The 24702-nt window shown below is 40.7% G+C and overlaps 2 protein-coding genes across 2 annotated transcripts; one reads left to right on the forward strand and one right to left on the reverse strand.

Annotated features, from left to right (window-relative positions):
* Window positions 1-23: 23 nt before the first annotated feature.
* On the reverse strand, window positions 24-23223 carry LOC145888540 (dnaJ homolog subfamily C member 17-like). The gene is made up of 10 exons (XM_082979313.1): window positions 23074-23223; window positions 22928-22997; window positions 22638-22696; window positions 22489-22576; window positions 22258-22340; window positions 22031-22115; window positions 21856-21980; window positions 21709-21786; window positions 21387-21551; window positions 24-267 (listed from the first exon to the last, which is right to left on the reverse strand). The coding sequence occupies exons 1-10, from the start codon at window positions 23164-23166 to the stop codon at window positions 157-159; spliced, it is 957 nt and encodes a 318-aa protein (XP_082835439.1). The 5' UTR covers window positions 23167-23223; the 3' UTR covers window positions 24-156.
* On the forward strand, window positions 10395-13471 carry LOC145888518 (uncharacterized). The gene is made up of 4 exons (XM_082979282.1): window positions 10395-10674; window positions 11414-11832; window positions 11985-12124; window positions 12444-13471. Exons 2-4 carry the CDS (start codon window positions 11638-11640, stop codon window positions 12991-12993), a joined length of 885 nt encoding a protein of 294 aa, XP_082835408.1. The 5' UTR covers window positions 10395-10674; window positions 11414-11637; the 3' UTR covers window positions 12994-13471.
* Window positions 23224-24702: the final 1479 nt, after the last annotated feature.

Below are 24702 nucleotides of genomic sequence, written 5' to 3' on the forward strand. Positions count from 1 at the left end.
TTGTCATGTTGGACGAAAAAACGGCCCTTGATAAAATGGGAATGCTAAAAATAAATAGTAAAAGATATAGAAGCGCTTAATCGTTATTGTGACGTCACACTGGAAGTAAGCTCTAATCTTTTCCTTGAGAAAGACCTCCCAACGGTAAATCCCCCGTCAGCTTTCTTCAAGGGTTTTCCTCTTTTTCTCCTGAGCAATTTTCATGCGCAGGAGGACGGCGTTCTCGAAGTCATCGTGCTCGCTAGATGGCGCCGCTGCGTCGGATTTCTAAACAAAATGCCACAAATATTTATTAAACGCGAAACAATTTGAGGATGATGAGGTTTTACGCGAACTTAGCAACAAGAAGCAATCGAGAAGTGCAGAATACTTCACACCTGCCGAGCAACTGAAACAGTTCCTTGGGGAACCGAATCCAACTGGAGGTAAAACTTATCACGAATTTTCACTACATACGTCACATGCACGTGATCACCGTGCAGTGTTTTCATCTGTGCAACCGTGACGTCACATACTCGGCAATAGGACTCGATTAAGAGATAAAACTAGAATATTGACAATGAGAATTGCATTGCTTCAGGCGACCAGACAATTGCTGTCTGTTTATTCACAATGGTTTCCTATATTTTTTTGGCATTTTGCAAATTGTAGGATTTATTCAACTCACGAGAAAGTTAATCTCACGAAACAAAAATATTTTACAAATTATTGATATTATTGGAACTTGTTCAAGAACGTTGTTTACGTGGATGCACGTGGTTTGTTGCCACCCATTGATAATTTCCACCATTGGTGAAACTCTTGCACAGACAATCAAAACATCTTTCCCGCCAATTCTCCCACCATTATGACTCACAATAAGATCTCAATCAATTAAAAATAAAAAAACAGGTTTACACGCATGGATGAGCACAGGCGTGAGATGATTCACGAATTTTTATGATCAAAATATCGGTTGAAAACAAGATTGTTATTCATGATGAAGGTGGGAGAAATAAACAAACTTTGAAGCTTTTACAAATTCACATCGGTTCGATGTAAACTCATGCGTTTAACTTTAAACGTGGTTCGATTTCATGAAAATTGTGACGTAATCCACTTTTCGCCCCGAAATATCCAGTAATCAACTTCACGTTTAGTCATAGCCTCGTAAAGACGTCAGTTTAACAACAGAAACTCCCACAAGTTGCAACTGCATGGCTTGGAAGATAGGAATAACTCTGGAAGTCACGTGACAGACCGCTGAAGGTGAGGCTCCGCATATCTGGAATTCCAACCACATAAAAACGACCTTAACTACAACATGGCAACAACACGTGCTTTCAAGGTCAACACTCGCTATTAGATGCCTGTTATCGCACCACACCTCGTGCTTTCAAGGTCATAATAAGTAACATCACGAGTTAAGACAAAGTACGTTTCTTGTCAAAGAATTTCAAAATGCAGCCGTGTTATTGGAAACCTTTTGAAATTTTATTGGAAACCTTTTTGAAATTTGTTGTAAAATCCCATTGTCACGTGACAAGCGCAGAAGGAAACCGGCCGAATGCTCGGTCACGGTCTAATGCGCCCGTTTCCCTCACACACAAAATGAGACGAGGATGAGGGTAGGGGGGGTTATACCGGGATCTTTCAAATATCTCGCCCTAAATTACGCGACAAAATTCGAAACCATTGTCTGTGGCGGATGAATTCAACACCAACCGCGGATATTAAAATTCGCCGGTCACAGACTTCGTTCCCGGCCAACTCGTCACAAAACCAGAAAAACTTTCGAACCACCTGAATGTGAAACCACGTGATGGCACGGATTTGTTTTCTTCTCGACGTGAACTTCGTGCGATAATAAGTGGAAGCTCGGAGTACTTGTAAAGTGGTTTCACCCAACTGGTTCGATCCGCTTGTAAACAAATGTGTTTACCAGATAAATTACAACGAATTTGGTTTTTGTAGAAGTGGCCCAAGTGCAACTGCTCGTCAAATACGGCAATGACTCATATGTGTCAACGATATTCCCTAAAAAGCTTTGCTATAATTCCATTTCAAAACATCGCCAGTATACAAAACAATTGTTACGTCACAAGAGGAATGCAGACGACACGTGGGAAGGCTGACTTCAATTATAACACATCTGTAGGTGTATTGGCTTTTTAAGGCGGCGTAATTAATCGCACGACGTTCAATTAAATGAAAGTGGATCGAGTCAACATTCGAGAATTTCACAATTCTTCTCACGTTGTTTCGGGGAGGAAATTTTCAGCCGGGAGACATCAAGTACGTTTTGCGCAGAACAAATCAAACATATTTGTAGTTTAGTGAGAATTTGGTAAACGTTAGTTTTGACCGAAGGTGGATGAAACTTTACACGAGGACGAGCAAGAGAGCCGACTTAACAGGATTCGATAAAACAACAAATCTGCAACGTGTTGTGTTGTTGAAACAACTGCTGGTATTTTTCAAAATCCTTCATCGCCTCACAAGGAGTTGCTAAGGATCAAAATGAAAACTTTATGTTGCAAAAATTAAACTTATTAAAGAAACCCATAGGGATGATGACAGACCTTTTTACTCCATAATGTACAGATCCTGCTTTAACCACTTACAAATCCACATTAAAAGTGTTTCAATGTGATTATGGCGCACCCTAACCTAATGCACACATTTACCCTAACCTAACTTTAATATCCAACCCATGAAACACGGTGGGTCGATTACATCGTTGCTTGTTTATCTTATCGGATGATCTCCGCGTTTATTTTAACAATCCGATAAGATCTTGCGATGCATAACATTATGTCTGAAACATGGTACGTACTTAATATTGCCCGGAATGCGATAAAACGTCGAACAGTAGATGGAACGTAGTTACCATAACTTCGTCTCAAAGTTGTCGTTAGAGTTTTGAATCAATAAAAACCAATCAAGTAAAGTTTTCATGTTAATTTTGATGGCGCGATTGAAGAAACAATATGTTACCCGTTAAAGAGCACGACAGACACCAATCGTCCTGAGAATAGCTAAGTGTCACTCACACAATTTTTTAAAGGATTAACTTTAACCAAACACAGAAGCATGTGACCCGTGACGGTGACCCAGGTGTTATGACAACCGGATGTGCACGCAAGCATGAAAACTATGTGATACTTGTGCAGTGATGCATAACGAGCATGAGCCTGCAAAGTTTTTTCAACGACAAAAAGTTTGTGTAAATTAACACACACCGGCCTTGGTAGGAAATTGTGACATCATCACATCCAACTTCTCATACACCGTCAACATAACCAATATTTAACGCCTCAATCTTTGCAAAAATACGCGGTCAGTATCCGAGATATTACATTAATATGTAAATGTGGAAAGCACAAATATGTTATAATTGACTTGAATCGACCGGGCTGTGTGGGCGGTTGCCACGCAACAAGCTCGTCGTGAGCAGGCAGAAATAACTGAGACCCAGTGAAGCGTGAATTAATTTAACACGAAGAAAAACATTGCCAGACGCCAGTGTCTTCAAACCCAGTCATGCGTAACGTCACACAACAATGGCAGGTGGCATGTGACGTCACAATGATCAACAGAACGGCACGCGAATAAACCGACATCACGTGATGTAGAACCGACAAGGAGCAAGATTACTGCATTAAGTCGGGAAGATCTCCGTCAAACGTTGCCTCGGCAACCAACTTATATCGGGTATAATGGGAACCCCCCCCTCCCCAGTGCTAAACAATGCGTCTAAACGAAAATGTCCGGTAACTTGTTGCCAACATTAGTGCAACCATCCCAATGCAAGAACTTCTGTGAACACGAAATATGTCGGTTAAAAAGTTCGCGTCTTCACAATGCGATTGTTGCTAAAAATCAATGTTTTCTTGTTTATTACGTCACAAAGAATCTGTACAAAATTACCAAAATGTAAATATCAATGAAGATTACACAGAGATGGCAACAACATGGCAAACAACAATAACACATGATCAATTCTACAACGCGTAGTTGGCTCACAAGAAACAGTGTGATGCAATAATCAGGCTTTATTAACAGTTCAATGAATTAACCATGAAGTCATAATGCACGGTGTATGACGTATCAAAAGACACTTTTATTTTAAACCGTTCCCTCGACTGACGTCATAGTAGGGAGAGACAATGGAGTGAGTGTTCTTGATGTTCGAGAAACCGATAATCGTTTGTTGCGCAACAAACACGGTTAACGCAACAAGCTGAGCTAACCGTAAAACCTAATTTTCAGGCGGTTACAAATTTTATTAAGTAAGTTGAAACTATATTTAGCATTACAATGGTTGAAGCAGGGGTCGTTCAACCTCCAGTCTGTTCACATGTTCAACACGCCCACTTGTGGCACGACAACACACTCAGGGTGGTTTCGTCAAAGTATTCAAAGTAAATGTTATTGAATCCATTGAACTTTCAACGTCACATTATGGGAAGTTGTTCAACTTACGATCGCTGTCCGCCATCCAAACACAGTCACTAACTCAAAATAAGGTCAGTCGCGATCAGCAACCTTTTCACTTCACTCAAACCATATTCGGGAACGACACATTGTTACGTCACACATGCAAACGCGGCGCCCGGAAATCGTGATTATTACGCCACAGTGGACTTTGTGAGCGTGGAAAGCAGATTATTAAGTAGGTTGAGACTGCAGCACCAATGAATTACTTTGACAAAAAGAAATGTGAAATTAGCAAGAATGAAATCTAACAAACGTTAGATATACATGAGGATTCGCTTCGACGTTTTAATATTTTGTTCAATCGATGTTCTTAATTACTGAATTCTATTTATTGTCACAACAGAGAAAGATCTTTAGCTTTGAAAGCCAGTGTGAAGTCAGAAAGGTGCATTGTGACGTACTTCCTGTTTGATTGCAGTGGACAGGAAATGTACCTGCCATCTGATACGCAAGCGATAGCTTTTGTCTACGTCACAGAAGTTGCTTGTGTTTTTAACAACGTGTCGTTTGTGACGTTTTACTTGCAATGAATTATGCAGGGAATTTGGGCGTCCAATGTTCCCGTGTGCTGGTTTATCTATTGCTGGCAATATTACAACACGGTCTATTACAATAGCTTAAACCAACCAACCATACGTCAACATATTTCGATATCATCAAGCTGAGGTAAAACAAATAATCCGCTCCAATCAAGTGAAACCAAAATTGACACAATAACTTAATTCGTTACTGATTAACTCGCAGTGTGACGTCATAAAGCGTTGGTGGACATTTTACTGGACATTAACGAAAAGAACTTCCGGGATAAATTATTACGTCACAAACCAAGAATACAAAAGGTTGATTATTAGGTTTAACAGACGACAAACAATAACTTACTTAAAGTAAAGTGTTAGAATGGCAAACTCGGTCGAAGCCAAACAACAGGAAACGATCAACATGGAATGAAAGTTGGGTTTGTTCGAGCGCTACTTGGTCCTATTTAAGTTTCCAGCTGGGAAAACAATGTCGGCATTCAAACAAATTGACAAAAACTTTGTTCGAAACCTTGCAGCGAGTGACGTATATTCAAGTTTTGCTGTAGTGAAATAATAACTTTTTCAATTTCCAACGAATATTATCCTTCTGTTACGTCACAAGGTAAATTATTACGTGAAGCACGATAACAATAACCAGGCTCCGCCCTTATCTCTGCTTATTATCGGCCAACTTCAACAATGCGATAGTGTTTTTTTGACCCGAAGTAACCCCGAGTCCATGACGTAACAAGGAAGCGACTGTGACATGGGAAAGATAGAAGTTCAATGCAAACCTGTAGCTTAATAACGAACCCGCAATAAACCCGGTATGTTATCGTTACTCGTGCAAACTTAACAGCATTGTTGAAGTCATTTACAGTGAGGTCGTTTACTGTGAGGTCGTTTACTGGTTATGTGAAATAGCAAAACGTTCGGAAAACTACTATTCGCTAGGAACCACTAAATGTTTGAAAATAAACAACTTCACAAATTTAAAACGAAACCGGTTGCCTAGCAGAGAACAAATATTCTCAAACACGAGGCAGCGGGGTTAATTGTGACGGACGATGTTTGGAGTGGCTGGGTGGGCAAACATAGACATCATAATCATCACAAATCTGATTTCTATGGAGGGATTATCTCCGGACAAACAAACTGATTCGGTCGGTTGTGTCACCATGTTGGGGGGTGATTTCACACCAAGTTTGAAACGTTTTCGAGTTGATGTGAAACAAATGTTTGCTGTTCAGGTGTAGACAGAGTTTACAAAGCAAACACACAACGTTGGCTGAATCAATATTGCTTTCCAGTATAAATGTCAGCATTAATTAACCCAGGCTTAGACAACACAAACTCTGGATGACGTCATTTACTTTTGGTATAGTTTTATGCGAGGAATAATTCGTCAAGCGTTATTTATTAACAATGTCAACGCCAACCATCTTCAAAATTTAATAGTTCTGCTATATTAGCTACTGGAAATCCGGTAACAGTCGCGCCATATAATAATGTGCAATGGAAGAAAGGTGTCAAAATTTTATTTAAATAATTGACTTTTGTCAGTTAATGTGCAAACAGCTTGAATTATGCATGGGTTTGATCAGGGAGGGTTCTGTGTAGTTGTGAGTTAAAGGGAACATCACGTAGAAAATTCATTTATTCGCTTCCGATTTACTTGCAACACAAATATTTGACCTTGAGTTGGAATTCGCTTTTCTGTTCGTTTAACACGTGACTGTATAACGGTTATTTTCAATCCGGGACTTCACAATCTTGCAGCTTAGCAACAAGGAGTCAAAATAAGTATTTCGCCCAAGGTCAAAACTAGCTGGGTCAAATTCCAACAGGCGCCAGCCTAATGTTTCAAAGCACACAAACAAGTCAAACAATTAACTCATTCTAGAATTACCTGACGGTCGCACACATAGCAGATTATCCCACCGCATGATTTACCTAATGTTTGTTCACAGTAGCGCATTATAACTTGTCTATGATGAAACAATCGACAAACAATCAAGTTTATGCAGCATTTCTGCAAGCAAGGTCACACGACACCTCGCGTGCAGCCAAGCGTGAACAATTGGTTCAAGTGTTTCTGGTTTGTCAAAGCCATTGTGATGCAACATTCGAGTTTGTGTGACCGAATAAGGAGAGGGACAACAGCTTTTTTCCCAACCTCCCGGGCACGAAAGCTGGTTGGGTTCCCACATAACTGAGGGTTTATGAAGGTTGGGTGATGGGTGTTGATCGGTTGCTCGTTAAGGCTGCAGAAATTTAAGGAAGTTTAATCAAGTCACGACTTTTTACGCAACCGTTACATCCGCATAATTCTCACCACTTTTACTTGCTCAAAATATCGTAGTTGTGAGGTCACAAAGGCCACGTGTGACGACATAGAAAGAAAAAGGAGCAGTCTCGCCAAAACAGGGCAACGTGACTTATTCGAATTTGTTTTCAACCTCCACGACGTCACGCACACGTGACAAAGTGCAGGTCGGAGAAGCTGAGAACAGTTCGAAGGCAGGCGAGCTATCGGAAAGAGATATTAGGGTTAATGTCGACCAACTTGACCCTTAGTAACCCCTGGCTTTACAACTACTGTGGATAATTTACTTGAGGTCGTTGAGATGTGTGAGTTGTACGGACATCAGGGTTTCAACTTGGCAGGTCAACAAACAAATTATTTGTTTGCCACAGGAAGTTTAATTCCACTCAAACTTCCTGGCAAAGTGTCAGAATCACCAACAACACAGAGCGGCGCCAGGTGCGAACAAACATAAGAAAAAAAGGGGGAATTCTGCTTCCATCCGCCTCCCGATGCCAGCTGTGAATTCCCACAGCGCCTCCCAAGATCGATATTAAAGTTGGGAAGGTTGAGTTGGAAGTTGGTGAAACAAGTGTCATTTCTGTTTAAAGTTTCAGCTGAGCGGACAGCTTTTATTTGTTTAGTTTCCGATATTGTAAGCGGTAAGCTGGTGTTGAAGAATCCATTCCGATTGCTTTCGTGTAATGTTAGGTAGTGGCAACCAACAATTTGGTAAAGTGGTAAATTACACCCTGGTGTAGTTGGGTGTTGCGAATATAGGGTTGAATATGACGTAAACTCGTCTAGACGCGGTTCAATGATTCGCCCGTCCCCCGCTCACGTTAAGAATGCGGAATCAACATCTGGGGCTGCACACATCGGAGTGCATAACGTCAATATAGTGATGAGATACAACCTGTTGTTCAACAATTACCCAACCGTGACGAAGGTCACAGCAGAGCAAGGTCAAGTTCCAAACTCTTACTCGATAAAATCCATTACGTCATCCTTTCGACGCAATTCCCGCCGCAGAACAAGCGTTGCCACGGTAACCACAGTCAGTCACGCGCGAACTGCGACGTCATAATGGAAAACAATGATGCCGTTCGAATCCCCAGGGAAAGGGCGGGCAACGATATCCGCGGCAGGAAATTGAGTCGAGACTGTCAGTAATTTACAACGATTCACGTTTAAAACCTGCCGCAAAAACACGAGTGCGTGTGAACAAAATGGTATTTTTGTGTTTCAGCAGAAATGTAAACAGCGCTAACCAAGCACGTGATTCACACAAACAATCCGAACGTTCCACTGCGATTCATTATTGTCTACGATCGATTATGTCGTCATAAACCCCAAGTGAGCTTGGGTGGATATGGATAGTCAGCATTCAACATGGTATCATGCAGTGTAAGCAGCGAATATTGCGAACTTGTTAAATTTGACGTCAGCAATCAGTGTTGAAAGTTTGGTCGTAAAACAGCGAGTGCTCGGCTCGGCGTCAGCATTGTCCACATTATATAATTGTTACAACTGAGTTCGTTGAGTTGTTTAGGGGTGTGTCTGTTTATGAACGCAGTCATTTGAAAGTCAAGAGGAATCCGGGCATGTTACCTGTGCTTTCTGTCGCTGAAATAATTGTATTTTACGAAAGTTGAAAACGAAGTTTACGTGTTGATAATGAGTTATAAGTATTGAACCAGATTTAGTGTAGCCAACGTACGCGTGATTAACCGCAAGGCTCGTACCAGGAAAACCTTTTTTATGCATGAAGTCGCGCCGTTCTGTCGCTCCACAACAAGCTTGATCCGTTCGCTGGAGGTGGTTTTAATGTCAGGCCCCTCAGGACATCAAAGCAAGCGATAATTAACGTTCTCCAAAGCGCAAGGACCCGTTGGACAGCTGGGCAGTCGTGGAAGCGGTCGTGAAGTGGTTCGTGGTAGTCATAAGCTCGGACAGAGTTTGGAAAGTTTAACCGACAAATTCAGGTGTGGAGTTCAAATGGAAATGAGGATTTGGTCGCATATGATTGTCGTTAGTTTAATCGTTTCAGTCGTCGTTGTTGTTCTGATTGATTGCAAGTCGTCAGAGTATGTGTTATGGTTTGTTGGTTTACTACACTGCATGTGTGGATGTGAGTACATGAGGTTATGTGAGCGAAATGTTGATAAATGAGAGACTTGCCATAAAACGTGCAGCGGAAATTCTTCCCCAACAACACGGGGTAGAAATGTGAGAAAGTCGACACTGATATCGTGCGAAATCACCAACGTTTTTGCTGCTGTCAGTAAACGTCACAAAGACATCAGTGACTTAACAATTGGCAAGTCTACTTACATATTGCGTTACAATAAACAAAATCACTCCGTACACTGCCAGAGGTAATATTGCGTCATAAAGACTTATCAGCGGAAGGCGTTGTTAACAAGTGACTTCTGGAAGCGCGAGATGTTTGATTGTTTAGTTATTTCCGAACGAAGTAAAGATAAGGAACACGTTTTACATCAGGATGTAACTGGAGGACGTTTTTGAAGTTGGTGTGACCCCTGAGGGAAGGTTGAACTCCACACAAGTTTACGAGCATTTCAGTCCCGGTTGCTATGCAAGTCAGGGTTGCTATGCATTATACATGAGATATTGCGAGTGCAGATGCTTCCAATTACTCGCCTAGACGCTGAAAGTTAATTAGCGGGAATTATTCCCTTTAGACAGAAAGTTCATCTCGTACGATTGTGGTTTGTGTGGGTGCGATTGTATCCAAACATAAATTCGACAAAAGCAAATCTTCGGTTAATTTTGTTGTTGTCACGTCACAATTAAACACAAGAATGAAGACGAGAGGATTTCTGCATCGCGACATGTCAGTTGTCAAGTGCTTGGGCCGTAAATAATCGTAAACGTCAGTTGAAGCACTTAAACCTCTGTCGGCGGTTTGCTGGGAAAACTTGTGCAGGATTTATCTGCCTAGTCGTCACGCTCGGTTGGTTCCAAAACCAAACTGAAGTTAATTAACAACATTTTGCCGAAAATTTGTTGGAGAAAGTTTATTACCAGCAATGACCGAGGAATATTGGGGTTACCCGAATTACATTTTCGTTTATTTGTGAGGAAACCTGGTCTGCTTCGAGTGACTTCAACTTTTAAACGTAAGGAGAAAAACCCTTGTTGTGTGAAGAACGTGACGATTGTCTGCTGTAACAAATCTACCTCCAAATATGGGATTGAAGTTTTCAACATGAGAAAGTTGGACGATGGATTTTTACTGGATTAGCTGAGTCAGGGGATTATTAAAGCGATGACGACAAAACTTGCGGTTTTTCATCACAAAGAAGTTTAAAACGTTCAGAAATTTGAAATTATGGAATCCAGTTTATGGCAATTGCTGTTTGTAATAAATATCTGTAGTTAAATATTATGTATCAGAACTTACTTGAACCACAGATTTTGAAAATATTTCTATATTTACCTTAACTTCTGGGACAAATATGTTTGAAGATAAATGCAGTGAACCCCCCTCGTGCTGTGGTGTGGTTACATTGGAGGGAGGAAAGTGTGGTAATTTGCCTCATCAAAATATCTGGCGAGCCAGGCAGCTTTAGACTGAGATGTGAGAGAATTTAAAACTGAGCCCCGGGCTGTGTTGCGTGCAAACTCGCGAACTAAATCTAGATTTAACGCAAAGGCTCGCGTCGTATCATTTGCAGCAAACACAAAACCTATCGCCTTTTTTCCTTGTGACGCAACAATGCACACCCGCCCACTCTGGCCCGCGGCTTCGACGCCATCATTCTTTGTTGTGTTCGCTTCGAGTCGCCACGTTTCAAAACCAGTCAGCGCGAGTTGAAACAATCGTTGGTTCCTCTTTCTGTTTAAATATCACGATTGTGAGAAAACAGGTGTAGTGAGGTTTCCCTATACGAACCTTATGTGAATTGGGAGACGAGGTTTGTTTATAGTATGGACCACAGAGGGTAGAAATCTTATTCAAAACATCACGGAAAGCTTGTTTTGATGCAAGTACGAATAAGTATTGAAATGTTACGCAGTCACGTGTTCACCATATTTGACGAAGACAGACTCGTCTCAATTCAAACTTGTCGTTTTATTCAAACAGATTTAAACCAGAGCACTGAATTAAATTGAAAAACATCACTCGTTTGGATTTATTCAATTGCCGGAAAACATCGACGCCATTCAAGCGAATAACCCCAACTTCCTGACAAATCGATCCGTGTTTTCGTGGCAAGATATCTCCAGCAAACTGTCAAACTGGCTAGCACGATCTTTGCTCTCACTAAGGGCTCTCAGCGCAGAAAGAAACATCTGGAGGGGTACAAGATGCCGGCAAAGACACCGATCTACTTAAAGTCGGGCGGCGGGAAAAATGGGCAAGCGAACGGGAAGGGAGGTAAAAAACTTCGGGAACTTCTTTCAACCGACATGATTTCCCCTCCCCTGGGTGACTTCAGACACATGGCTCATGTTGGACGAGGTGGTGCAGGGGATATGTTCGGGGATACATCATTCCTTCAGGTTAGATGTTGGAGTTAGAACAAGGGATAGAAGGAGTATGTCACTATACAAGCCATAAGTCATTGTATCAGTTCAACATAAGCCATACAATATTGAAATCAAGGATGCAACATTGTGAATTTTAATGACGTAACGCCATGTTTCTCATGCAGAAAAAACTTGCTGCGTCAGAAAACGTGACGTCACAACAAAACGACGATAGTGTTCCCAAGGTTGTAGCAGAGGGACTGGCCACTATGCGGCGCAACGGCAGTTTGCCAAAAAAAGTAAAAAAGAAACAGAGAAACTTAAGGTAATTGTGAACAAAGAAATATTTGCGTATGATGTCATAATGGCAAAGATTATCCTTCAAAGAATGGGAGAAACTAGTAATTAGAAGCTTCTATTGTTCGGCAATAAACCCGTTTCGCTCGAACCTTGTCACTTAACAATGGAGTTTTGTTTACGAGATAATGGCACACGTCTGTGACGACATAACGAGGTTTACGTGTCGCGCGTGTAGTGGAATGTGGCGATTGTCGCTTGGGGCGGTATCCGGGTGATATATGTAAGTGCAAACCCCGTGCGATGTTTACAACTGTTTGAAGCCTTGGTTTATTTGTTTCTCATAGCACTCCAGATGAGAACAGTGTGAAGGCAGATGTAAAATCTCTATCAACTCAATCATACGATGGATACGGACCCATGGAATCTCCCATCCTACAATCTGCATTCTCTCTCCCACTTCTCAACCAACAAAGCACATCCTCCCCTTCATCGCCCACTAGTGACGATGGAAAGAAATCGAAGAGTAAGAAGACGATGAACAACAACTGTATCAGCAATGGTAAAACACGAAGCCACGAGACCGGGTTGGATAATATCCCAATAACATCGACACCTAATGTTGTGGTGGATGGACCTCCTAAACCACGACGTATCATGTCCGATGGAGACGACTCCGCATTGGGTAACGGCAATCACGTGGTTGGCAACGGCATGCCAACCGACAAACTGAGTCCACTCAGACGCTCATCTGAGGTCTACACCCAAAAACCCGACGGTCTCCTGCCGGCAGTCGCATACAGTGACAATACCTCCCTATCAGAGGGATGGGAACTTGACCTTGGCGCGTCCTTGATGGATGACGTCATGGGAATAATGGACAGGATTGAGCTGTAACCTCCCAATCAAGCGATAAACTTAAATCGGATTATGCCCGGCGCCGAGGATGACGTACGTCGGTGAGCCAAGTGTGTTTCGGCGGAGATTGGGACAGCGAAAGTCGGCGTCGAGCGTCTAGGAGGCGTGGTGTTCTTATTTATGTCGCTTATCGGTTTTAATCGGCGCTAAATTGAAACTAATCACATTTTGTGGATCGAAAAATCATTAACCTTATTTTGTTTTTGGCGTCATAACAAAACAACGTTTAATCGAAAAACGCAGTAGAACTTTTACGTCACACACTACGTAATCAAACAGTGTTGTAGTTGTGGGGAAAACCCACTCTAAAAAGTAGATGTTCAGTTCCTCTGCTGAAACGCTGCCTAAGTGACGTAACAATTGTTATTGTTGCAAACAATGCAAACGCGATTCTTGTCTATTTCGTTTCTATTATTGTGCATATTTGCGAAAAATAAAGCGAAACATATTAATGTTATTTGTGTGGTTCAGTTCCAACATATGCCATGGACCCAACGACTACAGCTAGTTGTATGTCTGCCCTTATTGAAAGAACACACGTCATACGATTTCACGGGTTATATTGCGTTAAGCAGGTGATATTCCATGGGAAAGGGGGGTATATTAAGTTCGGTTGAGTTTGCAAGCAATCAAGCAAAGCCCACAACACCAACTTACTCCACAATCTCAGTTCGGATCGAACAAGTTCAATTCGGAAATACTTATTTCACTGGACATTTTTTCAGGTAATTAAGCTGGAAACTATTCTTGCTACATTTGGGGATTATTTGTGTTAATCCCACATACGTGCGGTTGTCCAACTGTTAAAAGTACGAAGAATTTAGTTTAGAATATCAATGGTCGACAAAATAAGAACAAGTGAATGAGGTTCTGCATCCACGACATTCAATCAAACTTTCTTCACAAGCAACGACCTTCTGTACTCAGGCACGAGCATTCAGGATGCCACACTCAGGTTGTTATCCCTGATTCCACCAAAACCAAATTTGAGCAGAAGTCCAAACCTTCGCGTGCAATGTGACGAAACAAGAGGGGGCATTGTTTGCCAACAATCGACCGACCGCGACCAACCCGATAACTGCGCCACGCTTGAGTGACTTAACGTAAAGTTCTAGAATTACGATGCTTGTCTGAAAGGTTAGCGGGGTCTTATGGGGGGGGTAGAGGAGTTGAGAGGGGAGGGGCTTCTAGCAAAACTATTCAAAGCATTTGATGAAGTTGTAACGGTCTGTGAACGTTATGATATTCCACAACATGGGATATTTGGGTTGTGAGAAAGTCACGCAAGTTCCTTCTCAACATCCTGGAATAATTCATCGAATCACCCTCAGTTGTATTTGAGACACAAACATTTACTTAAAACAGTTTAAACAGGAGGTTGCACCCTGTAACCTGATTTCATTTCAATAATTTGCTTTTGAGCGGTTTCAAAACAGCATTTAATATTTTGCAGAAGATGTTCGGAAGCAACCAACCGTGACGAGGAGCGGAAGTTTTCTATCGAAATAAGTCTGGTTTTATTCGAGCGTTGAAAGGTTGGACGTGATTATGAGCTTGAGGATGTTGGGATAATTCCGCACACATCAACACTATAACAATTAATCATAAGTTGGAGGGTTGGGAAAGTTTCTGCACACGACCATGTATAAAGCATTGTGGTTTCAGGTTTGACGTAAAACACACCTTGCTCGGTCGCAACCTTGAGGGTTTTGTTCGAACACACATAACTCGAGGTAAGCGCGGGTGGAACACCAACATCTCACAACCCAAGATTAACAGCTTTCACTTTACTGTGTGTAGTGAAGCGGAACGTAGCCACCCGTTTGTTTTTCCGGAGGCCCGAAACCGAACACGGTTGGGGGGTTAAAGATAGAAATCAAACACCATCCCGCATTCAGGAACACAAACACAGGGGGGTCGCAAATGGGGGGGGAGATATTCAGAAGATTTTCCTATTTCAGACATTGTAAAAATCGTTGCATATCCAGTTACCCTCCCTCATTGAAATCCCTCATCCACTTCACGATGATTAACGGGAATCTAAACAAGATATTCCCCCATAACAGAAGGGCAAAGAGATCCGGGGAATAAATACCACAATTTCTTCCACCAGCGTTAAATACGTGACGAGGTTCAGTTGAAAGTACGCGGCACCATTAAGTCAAACTGGCAACTGAACAAACACGAAAAGTACATTTTCCAACCACAAGGTTCGTGCAAGGGTTCGACCTCATGCACTTATCTCCACTGGTAACGAAACCCCACGATATCTACAGAGGCGTCGGGCGAGGAACCCAACACGTGTTTCCACAACACTGGCGGGAATCTCAAGGTCACCCGCATGACTCGATCAAGGTCAAACTCTCACTCCTCGTGTCTGACTGCGGTTGTGCCGCAAATAAACTTGCAACTTTTTTATGAAGTTCAAGGCGGGGGGTAAATCTGGTTTAAAAATCGTTTGCCACAAAAGTTAAAAACTATTAGCGAGCAAGTTGTAAATAAATTCGTAAATTCTGTTGAGAATTGAAGTGAAAAACGTCAGAATCAGCATTTTTGGAACAAGTGCAGTTAACACAAAACCTTTGTAACCACGGAGCTCGAAAACATGTTGGTTGACGAAGCTCAGAACGCGATTCGTACATTAAAAGTCAAACGAGTTCAAAGATGTTTATCGTTGACACGCGAACACCGATAAGTCGAACAACAAGCACGATTTCTCCGCATAATGCAACAAATTATCCGGATACAATTTAAACTAGAACAAAAAGTTTTCAAACCATGGTTTCTGAGATCAACTGCTCTGTTTTGGAAATTTAATGAAGATCTTCTCGATCAAAACTTTTCCGTGTTCTTATTGACAACACCGTGAAAAATAGTCTGCAGCATTCCAGCATATGATGTATTTATACACAAGGATTGTTTTTAGAACATGTTTCAGTGAAAGAAAACGCGCCAATTTACTGCGCCAGGAAGAGGAAACCACGATAACAACATTTTAATGTGGGGACTTCCCCGCATAGTTATGTGTTGAGAATGAAACTCCCAATAACATCTTACTTGATGCAGAGATAACAAGCAGGAGGGTGTGAAGGATCAGGTAAACATGGTCATGCTGAAAACGGGCCCGACATAACTGTTTTGTTATTTTCCGACGGAAAACAAAATATAGACGACATCCGCGCAACCATAAATTCTCACCAACTCGACAGAAATTCACAGGATTTGCGCGAATCAAGTTTCGTGAGATTGATTCAGGGTCGCCTCCCGTTTGTTAGCTTGTGGGTTTTCTACAGCATCGGCCTTCATTGAAAGGTGCTGAGCCAGAGGCTACGACCGTCCTAAACCATGTGATCCACCCGCTTGTTTGTGATCGCCATCAACAGATTAAGCGGAAAATCCGCAACAACCTGAGATTTTTAAACAATTTCCAAACGCGGTTTCTTCGATGAAAACTTTTCGCCCGGCGTCGCGGATTACAAGAAATCTACAACAAAAATTCGAATCGACGTGGCACCGCGAACTTGTGATGTCACAGTAGCGAACAAAGAACGAAAAAGGGGGTGTCGGTCCAAACATAATTGACTTTACGCGAATATTCTGTTCTTCAAACTTGGAGAATACGGATTGGATCGATGTGAATATGAGATAAAAATCAGTTGCCATGGTAACGTATCATCCGTCTAAAGTTCCATTCAAGAGGAAAAACATGTTTTTACCGAATTAACTGTATGACGACAAAAATCTCTTCACAACGAATAATGAATGTCTTGTTACGTCACAGAGCGGGACAGAAGACAACAAAAATCGTTAAGAGGTTCATCTATCCCAACACGTGACGTCAGAGGAATGTACGCTTGCTTTTGGACACGGCTCGTTAAACACGGACCTTGATGTCACGTGACCGGGAGGTAGAAGAATTTTAAACACTTTTCCCATTATGGATGGGGGGTTTACAATCGATCGATGAAATTTCGTGGAACAATTTATGAGAACTGAGGAGAGACTGAATTGAAACATCACGCATCTCTCATTGAGTCCGCAATAAAGTAAACCAGAAACTCCCCAACTTCTATCAGCAAGATGGAATAAAACCTCCCTTGCAACCAATGACTCACCTCTTGCGTCATAATATCAGGGTCAATTACCCGGTGTTAGGTCACAATGGAATACGAATTCTGTGATAGTTGAGGCATTGTGTGAGTCACAATTCAACAACAACTTGAGGTGAGAACCAAGGAACCATGTGGGTTGTGACGAAAACACAACAAGTTGCGTAAATTAAAGAAACAACAATTATTTCACAAGCAGGCAACAAATTGTTACCAAGTCAGCAAATTTGGTGGAATATTCTCTCGAGAAGTTGATCGTTTACACTGAAAACACGTTGCACAAAATAATGTAACGTTTGGAAAATTAAAATAAAATACGTAAGAAAGGTCGACCCGCACGATCGCTCAACCGTAACGGCCGACACATCAGTGATTGGATTATTGCAAAGTAATCTGACCTTAGATTGGGGGAGCGGTCTGTTCATGCAATATAAACGCCCCATATATTCCACTGCAACATCACACTTAAAAAGTTTGTGAAATAAACAATCAACCAATATATATGTGGAAATCCAGGAACACATCGACTCAACAATCACCGCTTGCTTGTAATCACGTTGTAACCTGGGAGATCCCTAAAGTGGGGTGTAGCAGGGGTTTGATTACATTTAGTCGTTCACTTGTGACACAACACATACTCATTATGACGTCAATGCGGTTGGTTATGCAGTGGAGCATGACGTACGTGTCACTTGATAGATGAGAGGTTAGGTGGATTGTTCGGTAATAATTGTCTTTTCTGCTGATAGAAGTGTTGATTGTTAAATTAACAATGGGAAGAATTAAGGGCAAACTCAGAAAAACTTCCGACAATTCTGAATTCTGCGCAGTTTGATCTCGAGTTGGAATTTAAGAAATTCGAAAGTAGCCGCCTCCCCCTCTCCAGCAAAACATGTTCCTCACACATGAAAACATTTGAAACAAAATTCCAAACTTCGTTTCGTTGCGGATGAGCGCTCGTGTAAGTTTAAGGATCACATCGTTATTTATACGAGTAGTTTGCTTCCAATGCAGGTAAATTAGGTTCAATGTTTTGTGAAGCTTCCATCAGCAAATACTTGGCAGCAAAATTTCAAGTTTTGTGAGAAATCAACACAAGAATTTATTCGACTGAAACATATAATATTTTCTACAATCTCCAAACAGATTAAGTATGCGTTCATCCACCAACAGCTGTGCGAGAGTTATCCCAAGATTCTGAATAGTCGAATGTTCGGAAGCAAATCAGAAACCAGAGTTGAGTTAATATATCGGGTCACACTTCAAGCATAAAATTGTAAATAAACTTAAAAGTTTTAATTGTTTGTCTTGAGGTCGGAGGTCAAAGCGCCCATTGAACCGTGACGGAGGTGAATTGGGTTCGTTAGGTGTCACTGTTTACATTTAGACAAATTTTCAACGGATTGTGAACAAGGTGTCAAGCACGTGATCTATTTGACCAATGAAATCGCGGGATATTGTTTCGAATTAACGAGTGTTGGGTAAAAAGGCAGCCATCTTCCCCGATCAGGTAATAATTTACAACCGCCTGTGGTTGCAGTTAAAGTACGGGACAAACGTGATTCTGTCTTGTCGCTGCAGCATTGCTGTCACCAATGGTGGGGAGGTAATTTCAACAAACTTAAAGATATCCGTTCACATATGAAGACCCCTTGCCTCTACACGTTTTCAAACACAATTTTTACGTCTCGAAGAATTCAATTATCAACACTCGAGTATTGGCGGCCACAGAATCACCAGAAAATCCTCTTAACAGATCAGTGGTTTCATGTTTATGAGAAAGTTTATTGTTGATTACGAGTATTTGTAAGTGGTCGAATCCATCATCTACACACTTAATTACATGTCACCAGGTGACAATCTTCACCAAAAACAGCTGCAAAATCCTCCGAGCAAAGCATTTATAAGTCGCCTCTAATCCAACAGAAATGCATTGAGGTTTGTTGATATATCCCAACAAACAACTTGATATCAGGAAAGCTAGTTTCAAGTGAAAACATCAGGAAACTCGGGAACATGGATTTAAGATAATTTTCCACAAGTTGTTGTGGAGTATTCGATGCCAAGCAATAAACAGCGGAACCAGAGAGATAGCGGAAGTCCCTGCACACCCTTTGCATCAAACCACTAGCAACAATCCAATTGATCAACCTGTAACTACACCCACGCTTAGCGACAACCAGACACACAAAAATTTAAAAAATCGCCACCATTCCATTCTAGAATCACGACGCGATCTTTCCAAATAAGGCAAAGTTTGACTGGTCGGTTGCAGCCCATCGCTCAACTGTCTCGTCACAATGTGATTGCAGATTTTCTTAGCTGTATTATGACGTCACAAACAGCAAGTGTCGAGCGGAAACCGGATGATTCGAGGTGGGCAGTTTTGGGCGCGAAATCCAACAAGGAATTCTAATTTGTGACAGAGTGTTGTAGCGACGAACTCTTCAAGTGGGAATTAAAAGTGAACCCGATAGAGAGTGGAGGCGCAAAGATCGCTCGTACTCAACCCAGAGTGAAGTAAGCTACATGCAACAATACATCTACATTATAACATATCAGACGGGCTTTTATAACAGCACACAAATTTTATATAAAGGCGATATTTTGTTGCCCAATAACTTTTGGAAGTCATGCAGCGTTTATCAGAGGTCAAACGAGCAAACCCACAAAAATATTCGTTTCAAAAACAAGTTTTTAACAAAAACAATCACATGTCGGAAGTCAGTCATCCGTGACTGCTCTTAGGTAACAGGTGTTGCACCAAGTGACGTAACAAAGGTCTGTTTTGACATCACAATGGGAAGGGAAATCAGGTGAACAGCTGTCGTGAGAAACTGAATGATTGTCAGTTGACCCCACGTCAATCAAAAAACATTGATGACGTCAAGCATTCGTCACAGAAGCAGAATTATAAAGTAGCAAGTTTGACCTTTTATAACCTTGCTGCGGCAAACATTTTTTCAAGAAACATCAACTTTTCCGCTTACTTTGGGAAACGTGGCGCCAGACGAAAGGTCAATGCGTTGTTTCTCGAAGCAGAATTTGGTGACATTTATCACAAACTTACAACTATTTCCTTCAAGAAACGTGAAATTATGACTAAAAAGTCATTCATCAAAAAGCCAACATTCCATTGTGACATCACAAGCAAACGCGACCTCTGCACAAAAAGCAAAGAATTACCTCGGAATGCAGTGCGCTATTTTCGCCACAAGCAACAGTTGCAGAACATCTTCGCCAAATATGGAGTCACGTGTCAACGATAAGGTCGGTCACGTGACACGCAACTCACCGCTGACAGTTGTAATTATGTCGTCACAAACCGCACAATGCAAGTCGCGAGATATGCCAAGACGCGCAACCAAATAATTTAGTTAAACGTCTGCAAGACGGAATCGTGAAACTGATTTCCAACTAGGGTTGAAGAGTGCTTGAAATTCGTTGCACAAACAAATTCATTCCAAATCATAAAGTTTCTTAATAAGAGATTCAAACGACATCGTTTTATGGATTAATAAAACCACATACATTATGATGGTTGCATGTAAGCGCGTTTGTCTGACGATAAATAAAAATACGTTTGGTTTAAATACAGAGAAATGCATAATCCACTGAGTTACCCTTGTGTGGTTCGGCGTAAATATACTTTGACCACCGCAAACTTTCGGAAATCTTTAAATCGGTTGAAGGCATCAAGCAGTAGTGGAACATTACTGCATGCCAGACAAGAAGAGCCCCGAGAAATTCGACAAGCATGCGGTAATTTTCCACGCGTCACGCAACACCAATCATGCGTAACTCAAAAACAAACGGGCTTTCGTGCGTGGAAGACATTAACTGGGGCGGTTGTCGATAATCTGCTGATGCCAGAGGTAGATATTAATATCGAATATCAAAGTTGTTAAATATATTTTTGCTTGGGGCGTTCTGCATGTAAAGGACATATGTGTAAATATGTAAAGTGATGCCAAAAACATCGATTACGGTTTTTAAGTTTGGACAGAAACAACAGAGATGTTTCACAGGTTCAATCACATCCATCATCAACAACCAATCATTGTAACATATTCCTATGCACATTTGACAACTAACAACATTAAAACCAATATCTATTCATTGCTTGAAGGTGTTTTACAAGCAATCACCTTAAAATCTATGACCCAAGAGTTGATGGGTGTGCCACATGTTACAAAGTTAAATCAGCAACATACTTTCCTCACAACACATAACGCAACAAGTTTGCAAGAGAAGAAAACTTACTTTGGTTGAGGAAAACCCAGGGGGATCCATAGCTCCACCTTGTGGTTGTACAATTGTATCCTCATCGCTGCAAGATGGTGCTGTTTCATCAGTAAGATTCCCTGATATCCACGATATTCGTAGAGGATTACTGGTCAAACCCAATTCCACGGATAAGGCAAGTTTCTAAATAAGTGAAAAACAAATATTCCAAAATTAGATTATTTATGAGGTGTCAGAGATATTCAGGCAAATTTCACCATTTTTTTATATTTTATTCAAGAATATCTCCATGTTCTTTGCACAAAATAATTCTTTAACAACAAGAAACAAAACTGTTTACCGCTGCTTTTGAATTCTTCATTTCAATGATCGCTCCACCAGGTTTCTTAGATAAAATCAATGCTGTGACATCACAATACTATATATGACAACATAACCATTTGTTAATGATGTAATACTTCTACCTATCACGCATTTCTTAAATTACTTTGGAAAACATCTTGGTCAATATTTCTTTGTTGTACCCCCCATTCAATTTATCCTCCTTTATAACTTTCCATTTCAGTTTAAGTCTTGCTGGTTCATTTCGATGCTTCAGGTTGGCTTTTGCAGCTGAACAGATGGGGGTTATTTAATGCTCCTCAATAACATTTAATATTCACCAAGTCTTTCTTGCTTCAGTTGTTCCCTCATTTTCATTTGCTCTTCTTCTAAAATCTTTGAACCTTCATCCCGAAGTCTTTCTACCTGAAAAGCACAACTTCTTGTTAAAACATTTGATGTTCGAAAAATTAATGAATGAAACATAAACAGAAAGTTTCTTATTTTCAGAAAACCAGCTGCCAAAATTATGAATAATGTATGTGTTTGCTTCAGTAAAACAACAAACCTCTTGTTTTAAAGTTGTCTTTGCTTTTTTGTTGTCGTGATGTTTTGCTGCCTCTTCAGCAGCTTGCTCGCGAGCTTCCAAATCTGAAACATTGTAACTATGGTAACTATTAATCAAATTGCAACTTTCGAATAAATTTAAATGTTTTGCTGCTTATTTGAAAATTAGATTTCTTAAATGATGAAATTGTTTTGGATGGTAGTTTGAATTTAAAGCTAAAATGTTGATCACCAAGCTTCACTTTCTTCCGTTTTGCATCAAGTTTATCCGTTCTCTCCAAGGCAGCTTTCTTTGCTCTACGAACGTGATCATAGGCAGCCTGCAAATACATCAGTTACGCATCAGGTTAAATTAAAATACAAAACTCTTTAGGGACTTACCCTAGCACCAATGTCGGATAAAATCTTCAGTGCTTCAGAAAGTTGATGAAACATTGCAGCTGAAAACATAAGTCAGTGTAACTTCCATTCAAAACAAAATAAATCAAAAATTTTCAGCATGACAACACCAAACTGTATGGAATATAAAATTGTTCGTACATTTCTGGCTTTTTTGTTTCTATTGTAGTTTTCGATAAAATTTTGTGTACAAAGTTTCATATTATATGAACATTGTTTCAAAATTTCCATCATCTAATATATATAGGTTATAGATCAAGTCCTTCACTAACCTGCTTTCGGATTGTCGGGGTTTTTATCAGGATGATGTTCCAATGCTTTTTTTCTGTATGCTTTCTTAATCTGTAAAAATGTTACACAGTCACATGAAGTTTTCTGTGCTAAATTCAGCTGTGTTGTTAGACAATATTGAACCTGCCTGTTTTTGTGTTGCGTCCTCAGCAACATTTAAAAGTTTGTACAAATCCATCTTCATCAGTTCATCTTTGCTCTTATCTTTTGTGGGCGGCATATTTGGTTTTGGTGTAAACTTGGATTTTTTAAGCTAAAACCATAAATTTAAAAGAGAAACAACCTGACAAACAAAATCCATCACCATCACGGCGTTAAGGTAAAATATAATTAGCATGACAAAAGTAACCAGCAACACGTGTTTTAGATGAAATTGTTCAACAAATTTAATAATTTTCGTCAAATTGCCGCCGAACAAGAAATACGGGTGCTTTCCCTGATTATTCATGCGTGTCGTTGGGCAATCAACAGGAAAAAATTACCAGGCCGTGGATTTTGTCCAGTGTCGGGAGTTTGTTGTATCTTCAATAAAAAGCCCCCGGACCCCTTTTTTAATACTGGTTCAATTTTGAGAAAATTTATTTAATTTTTTTTCAAATTTAGAACAAGCAAAATAAAGCAATCAACACTGACAGACCCAAAAAAGTTATATTTCTACCCAAACTTTCTGGCCGCAGCATATGCGTGGAAATTATATAGGGAGGTCCAGTTACACAATAGAGAACTTCTTTGGTATTGTTTTGAGTAAAGTTATTTGCCTGGGGCGGTTGAGTTGTTGTGTTGATCAAAGTCCTGCAATGGCTTCAACGTGAGTCCGGCGGGAACTGTTTGGAAGACGAACCCGCTCTGGTGGTCAGCGCGTGGATAAACATGTTTTCAACCTTGTAGAAAATGTTTTTGAATATCAGAGCAGTAGATGTTTTGAAACCAGTCGCAAGTATCAAAACGAAATAGCCTTAAAGAAAAGGTAGCAACCAATCTGACTCAACACAAAAGCAAATGTCCGCAGGTTATGATAAAGTTTCAGCTTGAACTTGCGAAATTTGTTTGACAATCTTCGTGAGTCTACAAAGGTTTTATGATTTTCATTCAACTTCTTACAGTTAACGAAGTATATTACGGTTATTGCACATGTGGACTTCACATATAAACATGGTTGACAAAAGGATGATCACAGAATGCACAGTCTGCAGGTGAATCTCAACGCTCGCACAAACAAATTGCACATCGACCACAAGCTGTCATGCTTGACTGTCCAAGCGTGAAATCACCTGACAAATCCCAGGTAACTTCAAGCGGTTTTTCGACAAAACAGTGTATGAGGTACAGACAAGCCGCTGTAAGAGTCGGAAGTTACAGGAAAATGTCTTCTCTGTTCTCAAACAGCAAATATGACAGGTTTAATTTCCGCTATACGACATGTTGTTCGTAAATTTTTTGTTTGTAAAGTATTTGCAGACGAAATATTTGCGAAAATTAGAACAACAAACCTTCAATCAAGGATAACTGTTGATAATGCTATGAGTTCAATTCCATCGTCATCATAATCGGGAATCGCTTTTAGCGCCCTCGTGCTAACCTCAATTATTTCCGATTTTCGCGCCCCCTAGCTACTTGTGACGTAACAAACAATTGTCAACGCATGAATGTTGCTAACAATGCGAGACAATTGTCCAGGAACGTTTGTTTTGTTCCATTGTTTTCGCCAATGGGAATTCTATTATTACAGGTGTTAAATGGTGTGAAGAAAAAGACA

Source organism: Ascidia mentula, chromosome 2 (genome assembly GCF_947561715.1).
Source record: "Ascidia mentula chromosome 2, kaAscMent1.1, whole genome shotgun sequence".
NCBI classification, from domain to species: Eukaryota; Metazoa; Chordata; class Ascidiacea; order Phlebobranchia; family Ascidiidae; genus Ascidia; species Ascidia mentula.

Coding starts and splice junctions, on each gene's coding strand:
- LOC145888518 (XM_082979282.1), top strand. CDS start 11,638: ATGCCGGCAAAGACACCGATCTACTTAAAGTCGGGCGGCGGGAAAAAT. Junction 11,833..11,984: donor GGGATACATCATTCCTTCAG/GTTAGATGTTGG, acceptor TTTCTCATGCAG/AAAAAACTTGCTGCGTCAGA. Junction 12,125..12,443: donor AAGAAACAGAGAAACTTAAG/GTAATTGTGAAC, acceptor TGTTTCTCATAG/CACTCCAGATGAGAACAGTG.
- LOC145888540 (XM_082979313.1), bottom strand. CDS start 23,166: ATGCCGCCCACAAAAGATAAGAGCAAAGATGAACTGATGAAGATGGAT. Junction 22,697..22,927: donor CCCCGACAATCCGAAAGCAG/GTTAGTGAAGGA, acceptor TTATGTTTTCAG/CTGCAATGTTTCATCAACTT. Junction 21,787..21,855: donor TGACCAAGATGTTTTCCAAA/GTAATTTAAGAA, acceptor TGTCATATATAG/TATTGTGATGTCACAGCATT.